This window comes from Neolamprologus multifasciatus, chromosome 23 (genome assembly GCF_963576455.1).
Source record: "Neolamprologus multifasciatus chromosome 23, fNeoMul1.2, whole genome shotgun sequence".
Classification (NCBI taxonomy): Eukaryota; Metazoa; Chordata; class Actinopteri; order Cichliformes; family Cichlidae; genus Neolamprologus; species Neolamprologus multifasciatus.
Window position 1 is genome coordinate 18,885,518 of NC_140460.1, and position 27,604 is coordinate 18,913,121.

General features: G+C 38.6%; 2 protein-coding genes across 4 annotated transcripts; both read left to right on the plus strand.

Annotated features, from left to right (window-relative positions):
• The first annotated feature begins 1,755 nt into the window (after positions 1-1,755).
• LOC146491391 (uncharacterized) lies at positions 1,756-17,711 on the plus strand. Of its 2 annotated transcripts, XR_014872583.1 has the most exons (5): positions 1,756-2,395; positions 5,491-5,589; positions 6,503-6,600; positions 6,696-14,197; positions 14,704-17,711. XR_014872583.1 is itself a non-coding variant. In XM_085152864.1 (4 exons), exons 1-4 carry the CDS (start codon positions 2,047-2,049, stop codon positions 6,792-6,794), a joined length of 645 nt encoding a protein of 214 aa, XP_085008990.1. In that variant the 5' UTR covers positions 1,756-2,046; the 3' UTR covers positions 6,795-17,711. The 2 variants fall into 2 exon arrangements, 1 of the variants encoding a protein (XP_085008990.1); XM_085152864.1 differs by having other exon boundaries at positions 6,696-17,711.
• A 2,123-nt stretch (positions 17,712-19,834) lies between these two features.
• Positions 19,835-27,184, plus strand: LOC146491392 (uncharacterized). 2 transcript variants are annotated; one of them, XM_085152863.1, is made up of 4 exons: positions 19,835-20,503; positions 21,321-21,425; positions 22,892-22,989; positions 24,411-27,184. In XM_085152863.1, exons 1-4 carry the CDS (start codon positions 20,155-20,157, stop codon positions 24,507-24,509), a joined length of 651 nt encoding a protein of 216 aa, XP_085008989.1. In that variant the 5' UTR covers positions 19,835-20,154; the 3' UTR covers positions 24,510-27,184. The 2 variants fall into 2 exon arrangements, with proteins under 2 accessions (XP_085008989.1, XP_085008988.1); XM_085152862.1 differs by lacking the exon at positions 24,411-27,184 and having other exon boundaries at positions 22,892-23,185.
• Positions 27,185-27,604: the final 420 nt, after the last annotated feature.

Below are 27,604 nucleotides of genomic sequence, written 5' to 3' on the forward strand. Positions count from 1 at the left end.
ATCCTGCCTGTACACAGCCTACACTTGAAGTGATGCTGAAGACGCATTTTTCTACTCATGTATGATTAATGTCATGTTTTAGAAATGTTACAGTATTAGAAAATGTACCACCTGTGTTAGCTTGTCTGCTTTGACCTTTTCACTGTTTTCAGATTGTGTTCATGTTTGAGTTTCTTTGCAGCAACAGTTTGGAGACAGAAGATGAAAACAGCTGATCTGCTCGCATGTGTTGAACTAATGATGATCTTGGCTCTGACATTTATAAATTCAAACCATATTATGGCTGTTGTTACTTCCATTAAACATGTACTGCTGGTGCTGTCCCTGTGTGTTACTTTAAAGGTATCACTCATCTCAGGTGTTGTTAATAATTTTACTCATCATCTCATCAACCCATATTTAATTCACAATAGCACTAAGGAAAAGTACAATTTGGAAAAAAAATATTTATGTAGTTTAAATTTGATGGAAGAAGAATGTCTCAAAACAATTGTCTTCAAAATGTTTTACGGTGTAACAACTTTTTCAGAATTGCGTATGTGCTCCAACATAAGGTTCACAACAGGCTCACAGCTCCCAAATGAATGAAAAGTTCAATTCTGGTCAAATATTTTTAAGTAGTTTTGGCCTCATATATATTGATTAACTTTAAACTACATCAGTGTTAATGCACCATCTATACATGCATGCAAGTTCAAATATATTTTAAGTGTTTGCTGTTGTGTTTTAGATATCCTTTAAAGACATCAGTCATGTATATAGTAAAGTACATTTTATGTCAGCTAACAGTTTCTTAACTGGAACCATCTTCAGGCTGAATTCAAGGAAGTCTGATCCAGTTCAGTGATCAATTTTAACTGCACAGGTAGTAACAGGCTGATATCTGTCATTAACAGAAGTTATAACTGATCATTTCGCAGTAACACGGTAACACTAAACAGTCACAGACGGATAAACAGAACATAGATGATAGTAGTGCTGCAAATGGAGGAGCAACTTTGTCATAGTTTTAATTTGTAATAACAGGCACTAAAACCAGGGCTGTGGGCAGAAGGTGATTTGATGAGCATTAGTAAAATGCACTGTCAGAGTGTGTAGTGGTTATTGTTGCAGTTATGCAGATGTACATGTAGCCAAATGCTACTCACATCATGCTTCACTGCTGCTATGATAAAGGCAGCAGTTTCATATTTGAATTAGATTAATCAGATTGAGTAATATTTGTAGTACAGAGTGTAGTAGTGAAAGTAGTCATTCTAATACACTTTGAATGCAATACACTGTAATTACAGTAGTTAAAGTTTCAGTGAGAATATTGAGTGTAAAGAGTTTAATACCTGCTTTTGCAGTAGAGGTTATAGAAGTATTTATAATAGGAATTCAGTGGGTTTGTATTGCAGTAATATTTGGATACAACTGGAGGCGCTGTGGTGTAACAGACGCGAAGCCATGTTTGAAGGGGTTAAATATACTGTCCTTTAATTTACTGTCTGATTTGACTTGAGGTGTGTTTCACTGGAGTAACAGTTGAAGTTCTAGATGAAGATTTTTTTTATTTACAGAGATACAGGACTGAGTCAGTTCAGACATGTTAAAATCTGGATAGTTTTGGATTCATTCATTGTATCTGCATGTCTGTTTATTTTCTACTAAAACATATGCTACTACTGCTAGTTTTTCTACCTGTGCTTTGTACTTTAAATCAAACACTGTCCTCTCATGCTGAGAGGACAGTGTTTTAAACTCCCCCTTGCTTGTGTTGTTGTTATTACTCCTACAGTACCATTCGTAAAGTGAAAATTCAGTTCCAGAAAAACTGAGTCTGAAAGCTCTGTGTCAGATTCCTGCTACAGAAGTCGGGCTGGAGGTAAAAAGAAGGTTTCACTTCCTGTGAGAGTTACTTGGTATTTGTGGTTTATCAGCAGACGTCGCACACGACATAATCACTGCCTGAAGTAGGAAGTGTAGAGCACTTCTGTGTCAGAGTACATCAGAGCTGAGCTGCTTTCAGACGACTCCGTCTTGTTGTGGTTGCTGAAGCTGATCATGGTTCTCCTGTGGATGATCCTGTTGGTGGTTCTGCTCTGTGCAGAGGCCGAGAACGTGACCGAGGTCAGAGGAGAGCTGGGGACCAATGTCACTCTAACCTGCTCCAATCAGACATCAGACCCACACTGGTACATGGAGATCCACAGTCAGCTCAGAGCAGGTATCGGTCGCAGTTTTTCCTCAGCAGGCTCTACCTACTACTCTCCTGGATTTGAAACCAAATTTTCAATCCTGGGAAACAAACTTGTGATTAAAAGCTTGACAGCAGAGGACTGCAGGCTTTACTTCTGTGGCATCAAGAGAGATAGCAGCATTCAGTTTGTGGAGACTTTCAGCCTCGTCTCAGGTAAGTACAAAGTTTATTAAATTTAATGCTGATAATAACAGAAGTACATATTACTATTGATTTACTTGAGAGACCTGCCATGATGCCAGGTCTCTCTTGGAAAATAAATGTTTAACCTCAATGAGAGTTTTACCTGGATATAAAGGATTAATAAAGATAACTTAAATGTGTAACTTCAGTGAGCTCTCAGTATCTTGCATGTTGTGTTTTCTAAGGGCCAAAGTGCACAATGGAAAAAAAGAAAATAAAAAAATATATTTAAAAAAAGAGTTGTATTTGATAACTAAAACTACATTTATAAATAATTGTTTGTACACAGTTTCACTGGTACGCTTTAGTGAAGCTATTTCTTAGTCAAAAACTCATTACGCTTTCATGCAGATCTGTATCATGCTGTTTAAAATTGCATTGTTCTTTAGCTCACAGGCTTTGGTGGCTGTGGTGACAGTTTCCCTGCAGTGCACCAGAGGTATTTATGTGGTGCAGTGCATTCATGGTTGCTTTTTTGTATAATGTTGGAAACCACAGACTGTAATAGGTGAAGCTCCCTGTTGTGACTAATGCAGTGATAGGCTTGTCTCTAGAGATAAAAAAAAATGTTCCTGAATTTATCACTGATAGAAGATTTATTACCTCCTACCACAGTGATTACTTCATAGCTGTTACTAGTTTGATGTAATTTTGATGAAATTTCCTCCATCACAACTTTGGTGTTGTTCTTCATCAGCATTTGAATCTTGATATTTAACTTTTACGTCACAAAGCTCACCCAGTCTTGTTTCTTTCATCTAGAAACATTGCAAAAATCAAAACATCACTGGCTCACTCAAGCGGAGGAACCATTAGCACACACTTTAACTTCTTCCCATCTTGATTGTTCTGATTCAGTATTCCCATGCATTGCTCAGACCTTCAGCTAATCTCTAATTATTCCAGCAGCTTGGCTGCTAGAAATTTAGAATTTATAAACTTTATTTGGAGCATATATATTTCCCTACATGATCAGGTATGTGGCAATATAGCAGATCTGCTAAGACTTCATTCCAGTAGTTGGTCCCTCTGATCATTTTGTGAGTGTCTTGGAACTGGAAGTGGAACTTTTTCATATCCAGAGATGGCCATTGCATGAAAGCAGTTTTTCTTATTTGGTCAGTTTAATGATTGCTTTGAATTATCTGAAAACTTTTGTAGGTTAGCTTTTCCTTAATCTTTACCCAGTTATTTTGACTATAGTTCATTTAGTCAACATGATGACTGAATGTAAGACTGCATGTTTGTCTGCGTGGAAATGTAAACTTATATTTTGCTCGTTTTTATCAAATCAGTAAAGAAATTTGTGACTGTGTGTTTTAAAAGTTCTCTGCAAATAGTCATTATTGTAACAGTGTCCTATTTAGAGGTAAAGTAGATCTTCAGTAATATCCAGTGTTGGTCGAGTTACTTGAAAAAAGTAATCAGTAACTAATTACTGATTATTTCCCCCCAAGAGTAATCCTGCTAATTTACTGATTACTTATTTGCAAAAGTAATCAGTTACTTAGTTACTTTTTAAAAACATGATTTACAACCTGAATAGGTGATAAAGTGATAGATCTTTCAGCCCAATTCTACTTTTTCTGCATAATCCATCATACAAAATGTAATAAAATGGAAAAGTCCCTTTTAAAACTTGTTTTATTAGTTTTAATCTTTTAACTTTATGCATCCAGCAAAAATTAAATTATATGCAACATTCTCTGACTGGAGGAAATTTGTTTAACATTTAAACCTATTTTCTGCACATTTGAGCACATGAAATATTTTTTTTTGTGTGTTTACACAAAGTCTTTCAAATAGATGCAAGTAAAACACAGCAGAAAATAAATAAAATCAAAGACTAGCGGTCCTGTTGCTCTATTTTCACCTGTAAAGCAGGAGTGGGGTAGGCGGAGGTTTGCCCTGGTCCAGGTGTGCCGCAGTGTGTCGAAGGATTTGTGAATTTCACATTCCCGTGGCAGCTTGCTCGGAAGTTAAGGGTGTTTTCACTGTAAAAAGAAGTTTTCTTCCTACGCAGTGAACAGAGGACACTAATGTTTTTGTCACTTTTGATGGAATCAATTTCAAAGTAAGGTCAGTACTTCCACGCTTTAAACGCTGCACGCTCATACTCTCTCCCCACTCGATATATTATCCATTGTTGATCTGCACACAGCTGTTGCCACGAACGTCGCACTCACTTACGTCACTGTCATGAGACACTCTCGCAAACAAAATCACGGTTTAGTAACGCAGTAACGCAGCGTGCTTATGGGAAAGTAACAGTAATCTAATTACCTTTTTTGCAATAGTAATCCCTCACTTTACTCGTTACTTAAAAAAAGTTATTGGATTACAGTAACGTGTTACTGCCTATCTCTGGCAATATCCACCTTATTTCTTTGAAGTGTGACCTCTTTACTGTACAATAGAAGAACAGTCAAAACAAAATTTGAGGCTTTACCTAAAAGATGACATCATTCATTTCTAAAGACAACTGCTCAAATACGACATAATCCTCAACAGGTTGCCAATTTGAAATATAAAAAGCTCCAAGGAGCTTTGAAAGAAAGCGACTGGACTAAAAGTTTCTTTCAAGTACAGTCGCTTTCTTTCAAAGCTACTTAGACTTCCCTGACTTGGGTGACTGAGAACATAAAAAGACATCATCCTAACAGCTGCTAAAACAACCTGACAACTCACCTAATCTTGGAAACATTTGTTTTCCACCATTGTGTTGGTCTCTAAAGTTACAACAGACTAATCGCTCACTAATCAGTTACCACTCACCCTCAAAACTGCAACTCATAGATGGTCAAAGGTTAAAATAATAAACAATAGTACTTATAATATTATAATAAATAGTCAAAGGAGCTTGCAAAGAAAAGCGTCTGGACTTCTGTTTTTTTTTCAGCTTTTGAAAGTTCCTGTAATATAAAACAGTAACTTGGGTCGACTAGATGAAGTATTTGTTAAAGTGTAGTCAGCTGGGCCTCAGACATGAAAACACTGTTAATGTCTTATGGTTTTATGAAACACTATAATTTCTAGTTCAATATGTGTAACTTTTCTTCTTCCAGATATCTGTCCAACCACTGACCCTGAGAGTGGAGTGTTGCAGAGGCAGACTTTCCTCGTCAGCTCAGTGATCCTGAACTTTGTGCTCTTTTTAGTACTCTGTGAGTCTGTCATTTTGTCTAAACCTCTGTGGTCTGTCTGCTCTTCTATTAATACCAGGACCCCTCCACAGCAACATGTTGCATATGTAGATATGCAGAAATGCTACCACTAACTCATGCAGCAGTACGTAATGCAACCAGCTCAGCCACAGTAATTTTTAGTCAAGCTTGCTTTAGACCAACTGTAAACGACCACGGCAGACCCGGGTGCAAATTCATGCTCTTCAGCATACTTTATTAGCACTTTCACGGTTGCTGTTCACAATGCTCCCAGAGCTGCAGCTCTCCCGCTGCCCGCTCAACATCATCACCACAACAATCCCCAAACACAGCACCCATTACAATATTTAAGTCGGCGGGGCGTGATTGCAGATGCCGTGCAGGTGCGTCCGCCTTCCCTGCACGGCACCGCAGGCCACGCCCCACCACACCAACCTTCTATTTTTATAATAGATGTCAACTCATCTTGTAACCCTCTCCTTCCAGCAGTGCTTCTTACTATGTGGATTCAGGCATCTGTAGTTTATATTCATCCACCTTATAAAACATTTACAAGTGCAGGTTTCATACTGTAACTTTTACACATAAGCTGCAAGTATGTGAGGTGGTTTTATAGTTGTACATTTGTGGAAATAAGTATTTTTAAAGTTGGCCCACAACATTCTTAATGCTACTCACATATTACCAAAGTACGTAGATGTAATCCATGGGGGCTGAAAGACAACGCTGTACAGACAGTACAGCACAAACGTACTGCTCACTGCCCCCCAGCAGGCTTCAGCTGTGCTTCTGCTGTCCAGGTGTTGTGCCAGATGTTGAAAGGTTTCTCTGCGCAGTGGAGAAATGTGTTGTATGTGATGAGTGCTGATGTGAGTGTGAAGGTGATGTCACTCCCCTGATGGTCTGTTGGCAGGTCTGAGTTGTGTATGGCTGTGTCGGAAGAGGAGAATCAGCAAGTATCAGGCAAACCTCCCTCCAGCTGGGACCAGTGAGAGGCTGGAGGCTCCACAGGTAACTCAAAGTGTTCAGGTGACCCTGCAGCTCATGCTCATTGTTATCCTTCAGTGCTACTTTGTCCTGTACTCAGTGCTGCTGTTGTGTTTCAGTATGAGGAGATCCAGTTCCCCCCTCCCTCTGCTGCTCCGCTTCAAGAGTGTGTTTATTACAAAATTCAGCTTCCTCGCTCCACACTACCTCAAAGCTGAAGGACACACCTGTACAGGTGGATGATACCTGCTGGACAGAGGTCAGTCTGATAACTGAAGACTTGCTGCTCATCCGCTCGTAGGAGGATTTATTTCTTCCTCTCTGGTTTGAGTTGTTGGACCAAAAGAATGTAAAGTTCTGAATCAAAAATTTCCACAAACTTGACGAAAGTGCTGCAAGATTAATTTTAGTCAGAGACAATCTGCTCTGCTTCTGAGCTGAGAAGGACCCAAGAATGTGACAACCTTTAGCCAAACCTGCTTTAAGGTGCTTCAGGATTTAACACCATAACTCAATGCTGCTGTGAAAACCTGTAAATATGAAACTCCAACATTTAATATTTATTTTTCTCTTATAGTTTGTATCTGTTTATCAGTTTTTGTTGTTTTGTTTCAGCTGTTTTGTTGTTTATGCTGTTTTGAAAGCAGATTTTAAACACAGTCTCATTTCCTAAAAAGTCAGCATGATGATTAAGTATGACAACAGAAAGCTGCATTTTACAATTAAATGTCAAACAGAAGTGAAACCAGGACAAAGACAAAATATCACATGTTGACTGTGAGAAAATTGACTTTTGAAAGACATATTTTTTTTAATTTGTTGCAGCATCAAATTTAAAAATAATGTTGTGAGAAGGGCAACAAAAGCTGTCAAAATTACTGAACCATCAATTTTCCTCTGCTTATCCATTTTAAGTATGCAGGAGTCTATACCAGCTGTCATAGGGCTAAAGGAGGGGTACACGCTGGACAGCTCACCAGTTTGTCACAATAACATGTAACAAAATTAAATGTGTTTTTTTAAAAGCATCCCTGGTAAACACTGAAGTTCTCCAGAAAGACTTTGTTCACAGATAACTAATTCATCCACATTAATAATCTCAGTTTGAACATTTGTTCTCTGTGGGCTGTTGTTTTAAAATCTAAGATTATATGGTCTTTGCAAATTATTGCATAATAGGTTTGTGTTAGTATAAGAATATGTAAAAGAACTTTCTACATATCTGTGGCATTATTCTTTTGTTCTGTGAAAAAACACTGCGATCATTTTCAGTTTGATTACAGCATTTATTTTGGGTTTAGGCATTCGTGTAGTTATTTAACACAAATAGAACTTGAGTTCACACCAGTGATTTGTTTGTTTGAAAGAGAAAATGTGGTTTGAAGTATTTCTTTGTAATGTTTAATATGAACCCATTAAACATTTGAGAACAACAAGGGACAGAAACAAATCTGGATGATATTATTTAAAAAAGAGCTTCACAATGTTCCTCTTTCCTCAAGGCCATGTGAGTGTTTGTTGGTCAGATTTCACAGGAAACTATTCAGCGCTTTCATCACACGTTCTGAAAACAACAGCAAGTGACAACCTGTGAAAACAATTTCAGTTGTTGCTTCTCGGTAGAATGCCAGCTTCCTGTTTCCATGTATTCTGACTATGTTGGGCCCCATCCTGCTCCAACCAGTACAAACAGGTCAAGTGTCATGTCTGGTAGGCAGGATTTGGACCCAAATGTAGGACCCAGGAGACAGGAAATACATTTAAAAGGCAGCTTTAATGGTAAATTCCAATGAAAATGTTGCCCAGGAAGGTGGAATTCAAAAACTATACAGAAATGAGACACACACAAATGTAATGAGGAAAAACACAACAAAAACTGAATAAAGCTGAAGGAATAAATAAACAAGATGATGAGGGCAAACAGGAGATACCTGGGAGGGTAGTTTTACTAACTAAGAAAATAAGAGAAGGGGTGTGAAACTAAATACGAGACAAGAGACAAAACACCAAACAAAATAAAGCAGGAAGTAACTGAACTTGTAAACAGAAACACAGGCAGGCAGGAAGCTGACAAAATCAGGAAAAACATGATTGCAAATTATAGGGATGTGAGACGATGGGGTAAAAACACGTCTAGATGGCAGATCAAGAATGATGATATTTGTTAATCTGAATTTGGAAATCATTGGATTTGTGTGACTTACACCAGTGATAAAAAGTCTTTATCATGTCCTAAAATTAATCCATCACAACCTGAGATGAACAAGAACACACACACAAACAAAGCCCAAATTCAGAAACAGCGTGTAGAAAAACTGAGTTTAATGATCTCTCACATTGAATTCTGGGTCACTCTTCTTTACAAAGTTCCTTTGATTGGGACTTGGAGGCATTCGTTTATACGCGGCTCTCTGAAGGGCCCACCACAGTATTTCAATCAGGTTGAGTTCTGACCTTTGATTGGCCCATTGCTGAACTTGATTCTTTTCTTTTTTAGCCGTTCTGTTGGAGATTTGCTGCACGCCTGAGCTGCGGCTGAGCTTTAGCTGTCAGATAGGTAGCATCAATATTTGGCTCTAGAATACTTGCATGGGCATGCAGAGGAGTTCATGGTCAACTCAATGACTCTAAGGTCCCCAGGTCTCATGACTGCAAAACAATCCCAAATCATCACCTCTCTATCACTATATGCACTATCGCTGAACATAGCCACTTTTGTCTTATACTGTATGTCCAAAGGGCATTAATTTAGATGTTTTGTAGCTTGTTTTAACGCATCTTCACTTTAACCCTTGTTGGCATGTTCTTTTTAGAGTGGCCTCTTCATTACTTTCATAAATAAGGCCTCATGTCTAGTGGAGTGTTTAAAGTTACCTGTGCCACATAAGTTTGTGGGGTTGAATTTTTGCAGCATTCAATTCAATTCAATTCAATTCAATTCAATTCAATTCAATTCAATTTTATTTATATAGCGCCAAATCACAACAAAAGTCGCCTCAAGGCGCTTCATAGATACAGAGAAAAACCCAACAATCATATGACCCCCTATGAGCAAGCACTTTGGCGACAATGGGAAGGAAAAACTCCCTTTTAACAGGAAGAAACCTCCGGCAGAACCAGGCTCAGGGAGGGGCGGCCATCTGCTGTGACCGGTTGGGGTGAGAGAAGGAAGACAGGATAAAAGACATGGTGTGGAAGAGAGACAGAGGTTAATAACAGATATGATTCAACACAGAGAGGTCTGTTAATACATAGTGAGCGAGAAAGGTGACTGGAAAGGAAAAACTCAATGCATCATGGGAATTCCCCGGCAGCCTACATCTATTGCAGCATAACTAAGGAAGGATTCAGGGTCACCTGGTCAGCCCTAACTATATGCTTTAGCAAAAAGGAAAGTTTTAAGCCTAATCTTAAAAGTAGAGATAGTGTCTGTCTCCCGAATCCAAACTGGAAGCTGGTTCCACAGAAGAGGGGCCTGAAAACTGAAGGCTCTCCCTCCCATTCTACTTTTAAATACTCTAGGAACAACAAGTAGGCCTGCAGAGCGGGAGCGAAGTGCTCTAATAGGGTGATATGGTACTACAAGGTCATTAAGATAAGATGGGGCCTGATTATTTAAGACCTTGTATGTGAGGAGCAGGATTTTGAATTCAATTCTGGATTTAACAGGAAGCCAATGAAGGGAAGCCAAAACAGGAGAAATATGCTCTCTCTTTCTAGTCCCTGTCAGTACTCTTGCTGCAGCATTTGGATTAACTGAAGGCTTTTCAGTGAGTTTTTTGGACATCCTGATAATAATGAATTGCAGTAGTCCAGCCTGGAAGTAATAAATGCATGAACTAGTTTTTCAGCGTCACTCTGAGACAGGATATTTCTAATTTTAGAGATGTTGCGCAAATGGAAGAACGCAGTCTTACATATTTGTTTAATATGTGCGTTGAAGGACATATCCTGGTCAAAAATGACTCCAAGGTTCCTCACAGTGTTACTGGAGGCCAAGGTAATGCCATCCAGAGTAAGAATCTGGTTAGATACCATATTTCTAAGCTTTTCAGCGCCGAGTACAATGACCTCAGTTTTATCTGAGTTAAGAAGCAGAAAGTTAGTGGCCATCCAAGTCTTTATGTCTTTAAGACATTCCTGCAGTTTAACTAATTGGTGTGTGTTATCTGGCTTCATGGACAGATAGAGCTGGATGTCATCTGCATAGCAGTGAAAATGTATGCTATGTCTTCTAATGATGCTGCCTAGGGGAAGCATGTATAATGTAAACAGAATTGGTCCTAGCACTGAACCCTGTGGAACTCCATAATTAACCTCAGTGTGTGAAGAGGACTCTCCATTTACATGCACAAATTGGAGTCTATTAGATAGATATGATACAAACCACTGCAGCACAGTACCTGTAATACCTACAGCATGTTCTAATCGCTCTAATAGGATATTATGGTCAACAGTATCGAATGCTGCACTAAGGTCAAGAAGGACAAGCACAGAGATGAGTCCACTGTCAGAGGCCATAAGAAGATCATTTGTAACCTTCAATAAAGCTGTTTCTGTGCTGTGATGAACTCTGAAACCTGACTGAAACTCTTCAAATAAACCATTCCTCTGCAGATGATCTGTTAGCTGTTTGACAACTACTCTTTCAAGGATTTTTGATATGAAAGGAAGGTTGGAGATTGGCCTATAATTAGCTAAGACTGCTGGGTCTAGAGATGGCTTTTTGAGTAAAGGTTTAACTGCAGCCACCTTGAAGGCCTGTGGTACATAGCCGATTATTAGAGATAGGTTGATCATATATAAGATCGAAGAATTAATCAATGGCAGGACTTCTTTGAGCAGTTTTGTAGGAATGGGGTCTAAAAGACACGTTGATGGTTTGGAGGAAGTAATTATTTAAGTTAACTCAAAAAGATCGATTGGAGAAAAAGAGTCTAACTTAACATCAATGGTACTAAGAGTAGCTGTAGATAATATTACATCTGTGGGATGATTATTGGTAATTTTTTCTCTAATGATAAAAATTTTATTTGTGAAGAAGTTCATGAAGTCATCACTAGTTAACGTTAAAGGGATGGTTGGCTCAAAAGAGCTCTGAATTTTTGTCAGCCTGGCTACAGTGCTGAAGAGAAACCTGGGGTTGTTCTTATTTTCTTCAGTCAGTGATGAGTAGTAAGCTGTTCTGGCTTTGCGGAGGGCTTTCTTATAAAGCAACAAACTATTTCTCCAGGCTAAATGATGATCCTCTAAATTTGTGACATGCCATTTCCTCTCCAGATTACGAGTCATCTGCTTTAGGGTACGTGTTTGAGAATTATACCACGGGGTCAGGTACTTCTGATTAGAGACCTTAGTTTTCACTGGAGCTACAGTATCCAGAGTCGTACGTAGTGAGGAGGTGAAATTATTAACAAGATAATCGACCTCTGTTGGGGTAGCGTTCAGATAGCTGCTCTGCTCTGTGTTGGTACAGGGCATTGACGATGATAACAGTGGCTGGATTATATTCTTAAACTTAGTTACAGCGCTTTCAGAAAGACATCTACTTTGATAAAGTCCACTCTCCACTGCTGCATAATCAATTATTGTAAATGTAAATGTTATCAAGAAATGATCAGACAGGAGAGGGTTTTCAGGAAACACTGTTAAATGTTCAGTTTCTATGCCATATGTTAAAACAAGATCTAGAGTGTGATTAAAGTGGTGGGTGGGTTCTTTTACATTTTGAGAGAAACCAATTGAGTCTGACAACAGATTAAATGCCATGTTGAGGCTGTCATTTTTAGCATCAACATGCAGAGCTCTAGTTCCTGTTTCTGCAGCAACCTTAGCCACAAGTTTATCATCACTGTATATGTACTTTAAACCACACAGAATAACGACAATGATCATGAATTTGTATCAGTTGGTTTAGAAAGAAAACAAAAAGCAAACGCAAAGCAAAACACACATTTATTTATCTACATAACCAAAAGATACCAAATATTTTCTCCTAGCATAATCCTACAGGATCACATTCACATGTTGTTCATAGAGTTTACTTTGAGCCTTATTCACGTTTGTCTTTGAAGAATAAAGCGCATTAAGCACAGCCTGCATTTGTGCTGAGTCTTTTTTTTTTTTTTTTAGTTATGATGGTAGTTCAGAAATTTCCCCTTAAGAACTTATTGAGCTCAGAATAGAAACCTTTTAAACAATTAGCCAATCTCAAAATGTTTAGGAACTGAGAGGCAAGTCAGTCAAAAGAGGAACTTCAGTAGATACACAAAGGGACCCGCAAGTAACATAAAGAACATAAAGACGAAGAGAAAGTGGTGTAAAAACAACATATGATTCTTATCATTTCTTTGTGTGGGAGAATAATGAGGAAGAACGCAAGGAACTAGTGATGTCACACACACACAACACAATGGCAGAGCAGCAATAGAAAGCTCAAAAGCTTTTACAAAGAAAGAGAAAAAGCCGGCAATTTCACCTAGAGAATATTTAGTTTGAAACTATGCTAATTATCAGCTCTTAAATCTGTTATACTTGGGACAGAAACATGCTTCAGTGTGAAACAACAATGTAATGACAGCCAATCAAAACATATCAAAGTAAAATAAGGATTCAATTGTACATTTACTGTAAATTCAGAGCTGTGGGTTACCAGCAGGTGAATGTAATGCCAGGTGAGGACCTGCAGCTCAGTTTCACACACACACACACACACACACACAGAGAGAACTGTCATCTGCTCTGATTAAACAATTTAACACAATAAATTCACACTAACAGGCTTCCATATATAGCAGGCAGGCAAAAACAAAAAGACAAAGCAAAATATATAAAAACACCTGTTTACTACCAGGTGAAATAATTAAATGTACGGTACAAAATAAAAACATACCAGCAATCGATTGATGGCTTCTGAGGAAATAATGCGCAGGTGATCTCTACAAAAATACGAGTAGCACCAATCAACAAAAATGTGGCCAATTCAAACTGAGGCAGCAGCAACATGCACGCGACTCCTACCTGTAACAGCTATAGAAGTAAGATAACCAAAGGCGCCGATATATACAGCAACAAGCGAGCCAGTGAGGGATGCTCAGATGGCAGCTACTATTTATACTTGTACCATACAATGTGATTAATGCAATTTTTTAAATATAATATTCACTCTGCTACAGTAGCTATGGGAAACATGCCAGTGTAGACACTTCTGCATTTCACAAGAGGGAAGCTTGTTTGCTAAACTGTTCTAAGGGTCAGCAGTTATATTTATATGCATTTACATATTTACTGTGAACTTTATACCAACTCGAGCACAGTATGACTGACCATTACCAGCTAAGCAGAGCTCATTGGAATTGTGATTAATTTTAGACTCAGATATCTGACACCATCTTAAAAAACAGCATTGCTTAAGACTTCTAAAGAAACTTTCAACAAGACAGCTAAAGTGGAACAGTCTTTTTGGAAAGACATGTGTCTGTTACACTATTGTTTTTGTGTAGGGTTGGGGATTTATTATATGAAACATACTTCAAAATAGACAATATATGGAAGCAAACAAACAGAATTTTCAACTTTTTTTTAAAATTAGAGACGGTTACTATGGTGACATTTGGCATATGTGCCCTGATTCACCCACTCAAAACTTGTCATTAGTTAATAATAACTTTTTAGATTTGTTACCAAGTTATTGTTGTAGTGTTGTGTACAAATTTGAAAGAAACATTACTGTAAATACACAAAAATGCTGTGATTTGGGAACCTTTCACTTTTTCTGGGTCACTGATTTCCCTTTTAACTGACCCTTATTTGAGTTCCTTAAAGTTCTCCTAACCCGTCCTTATTTCTGGTGTAAAGTTGTCACAAAACATATTTTAAACCCAACTTGTGAAGAATATCAACACCCAGTTAAAGAGCAGAGTCATCTGTGTATAAACCAACTACATGTGTTTAACACATTATACAACAAAATTTATGAGGATAAATAAACCCTCTCTGTTGCTAAGATATTAAAGATATTAGATATCTAATATATTAGATATAATTAGTGATGATAGTAATAGTATTAGTGGTAACAGTACAGTACAAGTTGTATAACAGTTGTATTATAGCTAGAGTAGGTGTTAGAAGTAGCTGTAAGTGTGTGTGTGTGTGTGTGTGTGTGTGTGTGTGTGTGTGTGTGTGTGTGTGTGTGTGTATGTCTGCACTGTGCAGTAATAGAAGATTATATTTGGCAATAAGGAATTTGACACACTAGAAGCAGCATTTGCAGATATTTAGTTAGTGCTAGAAGTCAGTCGGGATCTGCATGAGTGAAGGTCATTTTATTATTATTTCTAAGGCATGAACAGGCTTCAGCAGCTTTGCAGAAGTCTTTGTCACTGCAGGGATGTTCACATAAAAAAAATGTCTGACAGAGAACCGAGTGTGACTTGACAAGAAAAAAACTCTGAAACCACATCCTCTTTCCCTCTCAGCCCTGAAGGAGGCTACAGGAGAGATGATATGCGAAGACGTCTGTTGTAAACCCGTCAAAGTTGGCACTAATCTCTATCGTTAAGGTGTATTCAGTCATTCTTTACTTAATGCAAGTTTGTCTTGAGTCTAAATCCTTCAAAGTGGCCTAAAATTCAAAGCTAAAGAGTAATATTCTGTTTGTGTTTGGATGCATGAGTCGGTGGGTTTTTGATGTTGTCATAGTCATGAGGCAAGAGAACTCATGTTTCCTTTTAAACCCAAAAGTCAGAGACGTCAACTTGAAACTGATTCCTGGCGAATCGTCATCAGGAGTGTTTATTTTGTTGCAACAGCTGTGGCACAGTCACATGGACAGACTGTCACTTGACTCGCTTGTTGTCTAACTAAATGCAGACCTACTGTATGTTTGTTCCCCAGTGAATCCCTTTCATACCCTCTAACCTTTAACACCCTCCTTAACTGAGACTAAAATGAAACATCTGATTGTTGTGTTGTGACATTGTGTCTATAAAAACTTTATTTTAACTAAAACCAAGACTTGAACTGGTCATTGGATCAGGTGGGAACATGTGACACATTACCATACAATGTTACCGTACAATTAATCAGAATTTGTGCAGATAACAAACTTTAGCTTTTGTTTTATGCCATATTCATCTCTGGCTTTGACTCATGTATAAATCAGATAATACGTAGAGCCAAACTATAAAAATGGACAATTATTCATAAAACTTGCACTTTTCTATTAATTCTCTTCCATGTTTACAATTTTTTTTCTCACAAACAACGTTTATTATAAACATTAGAAAACATCACAACTGAAAATATCACAAAGGTTTGAATCACTTCCTCATAAACAGCTGCTGGTTTTCCTGGTGGGGTTGTGGGTCTCTAATAAAAGCCTGACCAAAAATCAAGACGTTAGCTCATCTTGTTAAAGCATATATAAGTTTAGATTAAAATACCTCATGTGAATGTGAGACACATTACCACACAGTGGGCGATCAAAATATATTTAACACCTAATTTAAAGGGCTCTTTGCTCTTCTTCAAAGATGAGGTGCAAAACATCCAGAGGAGGAGCGGTGTGTTCTGAATACTTGTATTTATGCATCTATGTTTTCACCACAGTTGTCAAACCTGTGCAGAGAACAAACATCAACTTCTGTATCACATGGAGCATCATTATGATAATGACTATGACTCAGAGACCAGTCAGCAACTGTCAAAGTCTGCAGTTTCCAAACCTCAAGGTAGCGACCAGGATCAAGAAACCTTTATTTCAATCCCCAGGATCAGATCATCAACCCCACTTTTTACTATCAGGTACTTTGGCTTTGAGAAATCTTGAGCACCACCAGCCCAGCTCACCTAGTTCTACTTAGAGCAAGGAGATCCAGCAAACAGGTCCAAGCGGTCAGAAGACAACTTCTAAACATATCAGCAGAGCTGGGAGCAGTGGACAGAAAACATTCAGAGATGTGAGCTTCCAAGAAGAAGAAAAAACTGGTCTGTAATAACCACATGGCAAAGGTGATCACATTTCTATGTTTTTCAGCATTCTTTTATAACTCTCCGTTGCTGTCAATTACACACAACCAGCTGCAGTTTTCCAGCTCGCACCTGCACAACAACAACAACAATTAAAGCAGGTGCAGCATGATCATTGATGCTGCTCAGGTGAGACCACCTCGCCACAGCCGCGCCACCGTCCTTGCCCCGCAACAAAGTCATTACCTTATTTTTAATTTCATCACTTTTTTCTTGTTACAAGAAACTCAGCAGCATCATTTTTAAAAGTGTGAATACAAACAGGTCACAAATTTCTTGATGCTTTTTTGTGTTTTTTTACTACATTTTTTCCACATATCTCTCCTTCCACTGAGTCAGACCATCAGCAGCAGAACAGCTCCACACCAGATCATCAGCTCAACATCATATACTGCTCAGCCTTCCTCATTACTGGTCTCATCCTTCTCATTAGTGATGTGTTGGTTGCGAACGACACGGCTCTTAGAGCCGACTCTTTGAAGTGAACGACTCTCTCACCCTCTCTCTCGCACTTTTTTTTCCGCTTCACTCTGCACGCAAGCCTTGTGCTTTGCGCTTCGAGGGGGGGCTAGCATCCTGTGCTAGCTCCAGGATGCTAGGCGCAGTGTTGAGCTTTTGTTACCCAATGGCTACACAAGCCAGGAAGTACCAACGACCAGATTTGGTGTGTGGTAGTAACAGGTAAATTAACTTTTTTTTAAAAAAATTATTTGAATATATATGAGTGCTTGTGTATAAACACAAACCATTAACTGGTGTAAATATTTTCTTAAATTCAGACATTCTCAGTTAACACTGGAAGACACTGCAGATGTCATCACTGTTGATGCAGTGATGAGGAACTGGAACTGCAACAGTCATCACTGTTGATGCAGTGATGACATTTGGGGTCCCACAGAGGTCGATGTTGGAGCTGGTAGTTTTGTTGTTGTTGTTTTCTTTCCTCCCTCTAAGTCAAATTATTATAAACATCATTTTTAATTATTCTGTTAAAGCACAGCAATCCTGTGGTCAAGAGTATCTTGCAGCTCAGAATATCTCCAAACTGCACGTCTTTTGACTGGAGGAGGAAGCCGGAGTACCCGGGAACAACACACGCAGATACAGGGGAAAAAAAATGCAAACACCAAATAGAAAGATCTTTGCGTGATGGTGGAATTGAATTCAAGACTTTCTTCCTGTGAGGTAAAAGTGCTAACCATTGCACTGCCCTGAAAAGAATTAGAGAATTAGAGTATAGGCTTAAATGGTCTTGCACCTACATGTAATATATGTGCGTGGATCATATGTGTCCATATACTCAAGCTCAAGATCATTAAGTTCCAGTTCCCAGAAATCTATCAGCTGAGCCTTGTTATAAATCTAAGCTAAAGATGTTAGATTTTCAAACTTTTGGTGAATTTTGAACTGTAGTAGAAGTTTGTTGTATCTGCACTAATATAGAATAGAGTTGGATTTTTAATTTGAGTACTATGAGAGTGCTAAATATTTAAATATTTGTGTTTTTCTGCTATAACAGCTTGAAGACACAAGATGGAGCCACCTGATCAGCTCCTCAACATGCTCGACCAGTGATGACCATCAGCTCTGCTGTTCAGTGTTTCAGAATTTACATTGATGTAGCTTCTGCTGTTACTTCTGCTAAAACATGTATTACTAGTACTACCTTTAGAGGTCAGGGCAGCAGGATTAATTAGACTCTTTATCTCTTCATAACACACAGCTACCTCGCTAAGCTGCACCCCACCACACAGCAAATCCAGCATGTCCAAATTAACACTGTCAGATTTGATTTCAACACTTTTAAAGTGTCTATATGGGTCCACACCAGAGAGTGTTAATTTAACTCTTTTTGGAGAGTTGGTATGTTAACTCTGATTTAGTGTTAAACACCAAATCTCTCTGGAGTTGATAATTTAACACTTGGTGTTAAGAGTTTATATATTAACTCTCAAAGAGTATTTTAGTTTAACTACGTAAGAGTTATATTCTAATTAATTCTAAAAAGCGGGAATTTTACTGTTCTGAACTTCTAGAAATTTCTTTTGGAAATAAACATTTACTAAAAAGACGCAATGGTTTTTGAAAAACATTTATTCTGAACTGTGCACCACAATTTCAAAACATTTTCTGAAAGATGTAACAGTGTACATGTTCTCACTTTCATTAGAATTTCGTTTATCAAAAGGTCTGACATAGGTGAGCTGGTAAATGCAAATAACAGCATTCTCATCACTTATTTCAATAAATACAAAATACAATATGCATGTCCTTCAGTCATCACTTTGTGGAACTTCAACGCACTTCTGCTCTCCCCCATATTCCATCTTCACAAGCATATCCTATGTGGAGATTGAATAAAAATTAGTTGACACTAATTAATGGCACAAATCAATTGCAGCACAGTAAAAAAAAAAAAAGGAATCCTTTTTGAGCGATTACTTGTGTAAAGTATTTTCCCAAAAGACAAGGACACAGACAACAGGTAATACTGAACTAAATGTAAAACCTCAGCCTTTTTCATTTTTACCTAAACCGTGTGCACAAAACTCTGGAGGAATCTAAGTGCTAACGTAGAACTCAGTCGGGACTCGGGACGTCTGCTACTGCTGTTTGCTCGTTTTTTATGGGAGATCGTTTTCAGGCTTCAATTAGCACCATTATATCAACATTTGACCAAGAAATTTGACTGAAAATTCACATGCAAGCTTTTTTTCAAGGCTGTGGTATTTGCCCGCAAACAATACCTTTCAGCTAGCTAAAACAGAATATTATGCTATCAGCGAGCAACATGGCTAATGCCTTTCACACAGCTTTGTCTCAACTCCAAAGAGCCACAGAAGTAAAAGCTAATAACAATAATTGAAACAATCTTTGAAAACATGACTTACCAAGCATGGCAAACAACTCAAATATGTAGAGCAAAATGTTCTGAAACGGCTTCACTTCAGCTTCGATTGGAGCCGTGCTGGGGGCGGAGTCTGTGAATTTACTCTATTGGTGTCATAGCCCCTGTAGGAGTTCAGAGTTAAGAGGTCAAGAGTTAATGTTTCCATTGTAACACCTCCAGATTTGAAATAGAAACACTCATTTTTAACACTCGATTTTAACTACTATCATTTTACACCTCAGAGTTACATTAAAAGAATGTGACTCTACTTAGAGTAAAATTAACTCTAAGACTACTAACACCAAAGCATTTAACACTTTTGAATTTGCTGTGCACACTCCAAATATATACGCGCATTGTAACTGTATAGTTAGGCCAGATCAATTTAATACCTGAAATGGTGATTGTACTTGTGTTGTTGTTGCTGAATTAATCATACAGTAAAGGGCAATGCCAGCGCTGTGCTGCAGACGTTAGGCTGGATGTGAAGGAGTTTCACTTCCTGTAGAGTTTCTTGGTATTTGTGGTTTGACTGAAGGTGTTGCACACAACATAATCAGTGCCTGAAGTAGGAAGTGTAGAGCACTTCTGTATCAGAGTCCATCAGAGCTGAGCTGCTTTCAGACGACTCCGTCTTGTTGTGGACACTGAAGCTGATCATGGTTCTCCTGTGGATGATCCTGTTGGTGGTTCTTCTCTGTGCAGACGCCGCGAACGTGACCGAGGTCAGAGGAGAGCTGGGGACCAATGTCACTCTAACCTGCTCCAATCAGACATCAGACCCACACTGGTACATGGAGATCCACAGTCAGTTCAGAGCATGTATCGGTCGCAGTTTTTCTTCAGCAGACTCTACCTACTGCTCTCCTGGTTTTGAAACCAAATTTTCAATCCTGGGAAACAAACTCGTGATTAAAAACTTGACAGCAGAGGACTGCAGGCTTTACTTCTGTGGCATCAAGAGAGATGGCAGCACTCAGTTTGTGGAAACTTTCCATCTTATTTCAGGTAACTGACTAGTTAACATTTTTGCATTGACTTTTTTAGAAGATGTAGTGTCAGAATGCCCCACCGTCAGTTAAATATGTCAAAGGTATATAGGTCTGGCAGTAACATTGTGGTTTTGTTCTTTTTACACCTCTGATGTGAGTCTGACAGAGAAATGCAGCACATTTCCTATTTAAAGTGTAAAAAAAGACTAGACTAGTCTGAAGAGTAACATAACAAAATAAAGGTCCAAACAGTCTCAGACTACATGGGTATCAATGAACTCAGCTGAGCTTGAAGTAACTCTATAAGTAACACAGGAGTAGGCTAATGGAACAATGAACATCCACCTTGTTTAAAATTGTATAAAACACAACCTTTATGTAACCCTCAATTTGATTGCTGTGAATTTCTATGAAATAGCTGTCTAATGCCTCAAAATGATACAGTAGGAAACCAGCAGTGATGTGGAAACCAGAGGCCAATGAATGTCAGCAAAATACACCCTCTTGTAGGAGCAACAGATACACTAACCTTTAGTGAAGTGAAGTGGGCGGGTTGCGAGCTTTGTCTGATGTCAGTTTTGAGACAAGTGATTAAAGCGACCACCAGTGCATTTTTCTTACAGAGGGGTCGTAAATTCAAAAGTTAAAGTGAGGGTTATAAAGGTTAAAAAAAAAGGTTAAAAAGTATTCACAGCTTGGCCAGTTCACAACATTCTCAAACCTTTCTTAAAATTTAGATCACAAACTTCTTAAACTATCAGCTGAAAAGTCCTCAGACATGTAAAACATGTTTCACACACTTGTTCATAAATCTGTCTCCCTTTTCTTTTCAGATGTAACTCAAATACCTGTCGCACTCACTGACAGCAACCAGCAGAGTGAGCTTTTCATCCTGAGCTCTCTGAGCCTGAACGCTGCACTCGTTCTTGTGGTGATCTGTGAGTCTGTTACTTTGTCTGAAGCTTTGGTGTCTCTGCTCTTCTGCTAATACCACCATGTCTCCACAGTGTGCAACCATTAGATCATGTTACAGAACAGCAATCAAACCACCTGCTCATTAATGAAGCTGTTTTTATTTATTTGTTTAATTTGAGTAAAACTTGTTTGGATGCAAACATCTTAACTAAATTTTATAAAGTTTTACAGAATAAAATCTGAGTTGTACAAATGCAGCTCTCAAGATTACTTCAAGAATTTTAATTTGTTCTTTTGTTAGTTTTTGTTGAGATAAGTCCATTAAAAGGGTCTTAAATTCTGCTTTTGCTGCACGAAGACCAGATGTTCACAGTAAACGTGAACATTTTAATGAATGATGTAAACCTTTGTAAAATGATCAGTGTAAACTGAAAGTGCAGCATGTCCAAACACAGACAGCACGGGTGTTGTCGCTCAGCAGGTGCAATTTTTAGGGTCCTCTTAAAGGGGGCGGAGCTAAACTGTCATGGTTCGGCTGTGTGTCACAGAATGAAAACTTAAAGAGGCAGCTTTATTGTTCTATAGTGGAAAAAAAATGCAAACTACAACATGGAAACTGGAAATTAATAACTAAACACTGGAAAGCTAGAAAACTAGAGACAAAGATACCAGGAAGCATGGTAGGGAGGAGGAGGAGGTGGCGGCGGAGGTGGAGGAGGAGGTGGCGGCGGAGGTGGAGGAGGAGGTCCAGCACAGTGAGGGCACAATGCAACACTGGCAAAAAGGAACACAGGGCTTAAATACACAGAGTGATAACGAGGGAATGAGACACAGACAACAAGTAACCAGATGTGGGACACAGAGAATGTAAAGAAACTGAAAATAGAAACCAGAACAACAAAATATAACCTCAAAAGAACTAAAACCATGAATAACAACAATCACCAAATATAAATTAAACACTGGGTCACACTCAGGATCAGGACAAAAACTAAACTAAGAAGCTGAACTCAGAAAAATTATTTTTCACCTTCACTAAACATGAAGCAATAAGTTTAAGTAACATATGTCAAATCAAAGGTTTATTTATTCAAATAGTTGACTTTAATGAAAAAAGTGCTTTGTAAAAACCTGTATATCAGTTTTACCAGTTCCCATTACATGAAATGTTTTACATTGCACTTGTATAACACAATTATAAAGATAATTTACATGTAATTTAATTAGTTAAAGTCAGCAGTTTGTTAGGAAAAACAAAAACATTTTCAGAGTGCGTTATTGTCCAGGATGAGATACAGAAGGATTAGTTTGAACTGTGAATGATACAAAGCTCTGCTGGAAGGAGTGAGAGGAAGGAACCTTTATGCACTCATTTGGTGTCACATATTTGGGGAGGAGCAGCTGACTGTGCTTCCTGAAATGTGTTGTATGTGATGAGTGCTGATGTAAGTGTGAAGGTGAAGTGACACCTCTGATGGTCTGTTGGCAGGTCTGAGTTGTGTATCGTTGTCTCTGAAGAGGAGAATCAGCAAGTATCAGGCAAACCTCCCTCCAGCTGGGATCAGTAAGAGGCTGGAGGCTCCACAGGTAACTCAGCCTTTTCTACCAGTATCTACACAACTCGACCCAATTTGGGTCAGTTTGGTACAATTGAGTAGCAAATCCTGTGACATCACTTGTATGCAATAGTCACACAAAAATGCTGTTTAGTTTTTGAAGAATTCACTCTCATTACTTGTTTAATGATGCCACTAACTAGCCAATCGATGGCATGGAGTCTATTGATGTTCAGTGTTGGGAAGGTTACTTTTAAAATGTATTCCATTACAGATTACAGATTACATGCCCCAAAATGTATTCTGTAACGTATTCCGTTACGTTACTCAATGAGAGTAACGTATTCTGAATACTTTGGATTACTTAATATATTATCATGCTGTTTACAACTACATGAATGTACTATTGCTGTGATTTATTACTGTTACTGAAGGTCCGCGGCTCCGAACCGTAGTAAAGGGACCTCTGGCTAATACGGTGGGTTCTGTGTCGGCTCGTAGCCGAAAAATAGCTTTACTTTGTTGTGTGGGTCAACTTTGCTTGCGAGAGACAGAGAGAGGCGTTGAAAAGCTGCTCCAACAGAACTTATTGTTTTTGGAGGAAAACACGAACACGGTGTACAGTCGAGTCTTAATAGCTTACTTACAACTGGGCTCGTCAGGCACTCTTCTTGGCTGCAGTGGTTATTAGTATATTTACATGCTTCCAGCTCCTGTTTTTGCTCGATGACAGCTCGTACTTTTCCTTTTTCTCCCTCCTCGCTCACAGACACATAACGGGTATGGCAGTCCATTCTCCCTGCAGCACGGACTACACTGCCTATGATGCTACATTCTTTAGAGCTATACCTGTAGCATTCTGCCTATTAGCTTAGCACAACAACAACAAAAAGGCGCTCTCTCACCCAGGAAACACGCAGAGAGAGCGTCACCCTGTAACCATGGCAACCGTAACGCTGCTGCCTGGAACAACAGAACGTAGCTGTCAAACAAACCCAAACAATCCTGACCCGCCACAATATGAAACAGGGAAGTACCGCCGTGTAATCCATTTATTTCAACAAAGTAACTGTATTCTAAATACCACCTTTTTAAACGGTAACTGTAACGGAATACAGTTACTCATATTTTGTATTTTAAATACGTAACGGCGGTACATGTATTCCGTTACTCCCCAACACTGTTGATGTTGCATGTCGCCTCAGATCGCTTGAAACTCTGGCTGAGCAGGTTCTAAAACAAGGAACTGGAACCAGCTACTTTTTTTGATACCTGATACCAGGTACTACCACCTAATGGAAAATTATGTACCTAAAAACCTAGTTGAGTCAAGCCAAGCCGAGTGTTAGTAGTGGGAAAGGCCCTAACGTGTACAGGTGACCCTGCAGCTCATGCCCATTGTTCTCCTTCTGTGCTACTTTGTTTGTACTCAGTGCTGCTGTTGTGTTTCAGAAGAAGGAGATCCAGCCCCCGCCTCGATCTGCTGCTCCTCCATCAGAGGGCATTTACTACAAACTTCACCTGCCTTGCTTCACATTGCCTCAAAGCTGACAGACACACCTGGACAGGTGTATGATACCTGCTGGATTCAGATTTCACAACTTTTTGCCAAACCTTTTTTAAAGTGGTTCAGAACTTCAGATGGATAAACCAGACCCAGAGGCTGCTGTAAAAACCTGTAAATATGTGTACAGTTCACTTTCATTCATCACATTATAGTGAACACAGTGTGAATGTTACAATGAAACATGTTGGACAAAAAAAGGCCGTGTCTGAAAATCTTGAGATTTAAAAAAAAAAAAAAAACAATATAAATTGTAAAACTACCAGAGACTGAAAACTACATTTCAAAAAGTCAAAAATAGATCAAGTAGAGTGTGAGATGTAGTTTTTCTTTTTTTTCTTCTTTTTTTCAATTCAAGACCATCTGACGTTGGAGTGAATTTAGAAGATCATTGCGTTGTGTTAACAAACACCTGAACACACCAGACCTGCAACCTGCCAACAATGCTGCTTTTATAGAGCTGCTCATGCTCACTGATGATCAGTTACTGATGTGCACCTGGGTGCTACAAATCCTGTTTATTCCTACGGAAACAGTAAGGCTGGGCTTAACAGTTGGTTTAGCTTTTGTTAAATAAATAACGAGACAGCGTAATGTGTCATGTTGTGCTTTTGTTACTGTGTGACAATGTGTGTGTGCAAAAACAGAATACGCTGATTTACATTCAGAGCTTAAACAGAACTGAAACGACAAAAAACCAACATGTTAACGTGAGAAATTACAAGAAAATAGGTGACATCATCTCTTTTGAAGAGATACAAGGATTTAATGCTCTGTGAAAGTCTGCAAGGGTAAATAGTAGTGAAGCCTTGAAACTTTCCTTCCAAGGGGTTAAAAAAAAGTTCCTTTCTCAAGGTTTCATGTGCTCATTTCAACTATTTGTTATGGCCTTGTGGCTGTGTTCCAACAGTGTCAGCATGGAGATAATCAAAGAATAGAAATAAAAACATAAAAACACCTTAATATGACTTTGTGTAGTTAATTAATTTCATCTGTTTTTATAAGGATAATAAAAGTCCATCAATGTGGAAAAATCCTCATCAATATGATTTCAGTCAGTGTTTAAATAAACAGGACATGAGACATTAAGTGTTGCACTGCTTTCCAGTGATGGGACAATGATTGTGCTTACAAATATTCAGCTGATGGTGACTTCATTTACATTTTCTAAAAATATTTTGGACTTGGTCAGTTAGATTTTTAGTAATGAGCTCTCTAGCTTTGGAGAAAAAACTTTCACGTGATGTCTCCAACACACACGTAAATTATGTGGGCATACATTGAGTTTTGTATATGCACATAAATCACATCAACACTTGAACCACTTTCTGAACCAGCGAGGCTTCAGTTTCATCAATGACGTCACTTCATTAAAGACTTTCTGGATTTCTTGTTATGAGCTTTGAAGCCTCGGCACAGTACTGCCCATCACTAACAAATAGTTTAAACAATTTAAGAAGTAAAAATAATAAAAGAAATAAGTGAACTACATCATCTATGTTCATGATTTCATGAGAAGGTTCAAAGAATCCAGACAAACCTGTGCAATCAGCATCAGACTGCAGAGCTTGGATGCTGGAGGTTTTCAGGCAGCACGGCATTAAAAACAAACCTAATTCTGTGGATAATCACTGCACACACACAAAGCTCAAACTCTACCATGAAAAAACAAACAGAGAGACAGAAACACTGACAAAGCACCCGGAGTTTGTTAAGATGAGTACAAGTGCAAACCTGTCGAATAATAATAATGATGTATACTTCACTGAAATTACTCTCTCTGCATTTGACCCGTTCACTCAGTGAAGCAGTGGGCAGCCACTAAACAGGCGCACCAGGGAGCAGTGTGTAGGGATGGCACCTTGTTCAGGGGTACCTCAGGGTAACCATTCAGTGGATTCAAACCCCCAACCTTCTGATCATGGGGCGACCACACTACCTACTGAGCTATCCCTGAATGCTCCGGCCAATCACAGTGTGAGATTCTTTGGAAGTCATGGATGTTGTGTCTTCTTGGATATGTCCACAGCAAACCGTGTGGTTTCCCCACAGTGGACAGACCCACAGCACCAGCATGAAATGTGGGGCAAAGACATTTGGCACACACACTTGTATGCTGAGTTACTATCAGCAGACAGTTCAAAGCCAGAGTCTTGAATAATGTGGGACATTAGTGCACACAGCAGAGGAATCCTGAACATCTACAGGTTTAGAAACACGTCCTCCAGAAAATGTCAGTTTCAGGGAAGTCTTATTTTTTCTGCAGGTAAAGCAAAACCGTACTCGTGTACTACCCTTTAAAGTACATGCAATCCATGTTTGTGCACATTTTCAGTTTGATTCATTCATTTTTGGTTTAGAAAATTCAGAGGTTGTTACATATTTCTACTCTCACCTGTGTTAGCAATGCTGTAACTGTCAGGTTTACGTTCCTTTGTGTATGCAAATATGACTATATCTACTAAAAAGGACAAAATAGCAGTGTCCAAATAAGACTGCAAGTGTGGTTAGTTTTGTGGACTGCAAGGCATAAAATGCCTGATGGTGTTAACAGTAGCACTTTGCTGTGTTTGTTTAAAAAATAAAACATTGTTAAAGTGCAGGCAGCTGAATTAGTGCAGGTCCAACACTAAAAATGTGTTTGAGACAAAAACTCCATGCACTTTCCATGGTCCTGAAATTGTAACCTCAATTCCAACTTTATTCATATATATTTTATTTTTCTGTTAAATATCACAATATTTATATATTAGAGATATTTTGTAATATTTCGGATCCAGTTTTAAAGTTGATTTTGGTTTTGTGACTCGTTCTTTTGGATTTAGGAGATTTTCATATTCTAGTTCTGTATTAGCCGGTCTTTAGTTTTGTATTTCCTACTGACTTTTTATTATTTGCATTTTTAGCTCTATATATGTTGTTCATGTCGCTGCATGTCCACTCTGTCCTCGTCTCCTCATCTCTGTGTTTTCTCTTATTCTTTCAGTCTCTCGGTCATACCGTGTCTGTCTCTGTCCCTGTTCACATGTTCATCTCTGTGTTTTGCTCCTTGTCTCCCTAGTCTGTCTTGTGTCCATGTCTG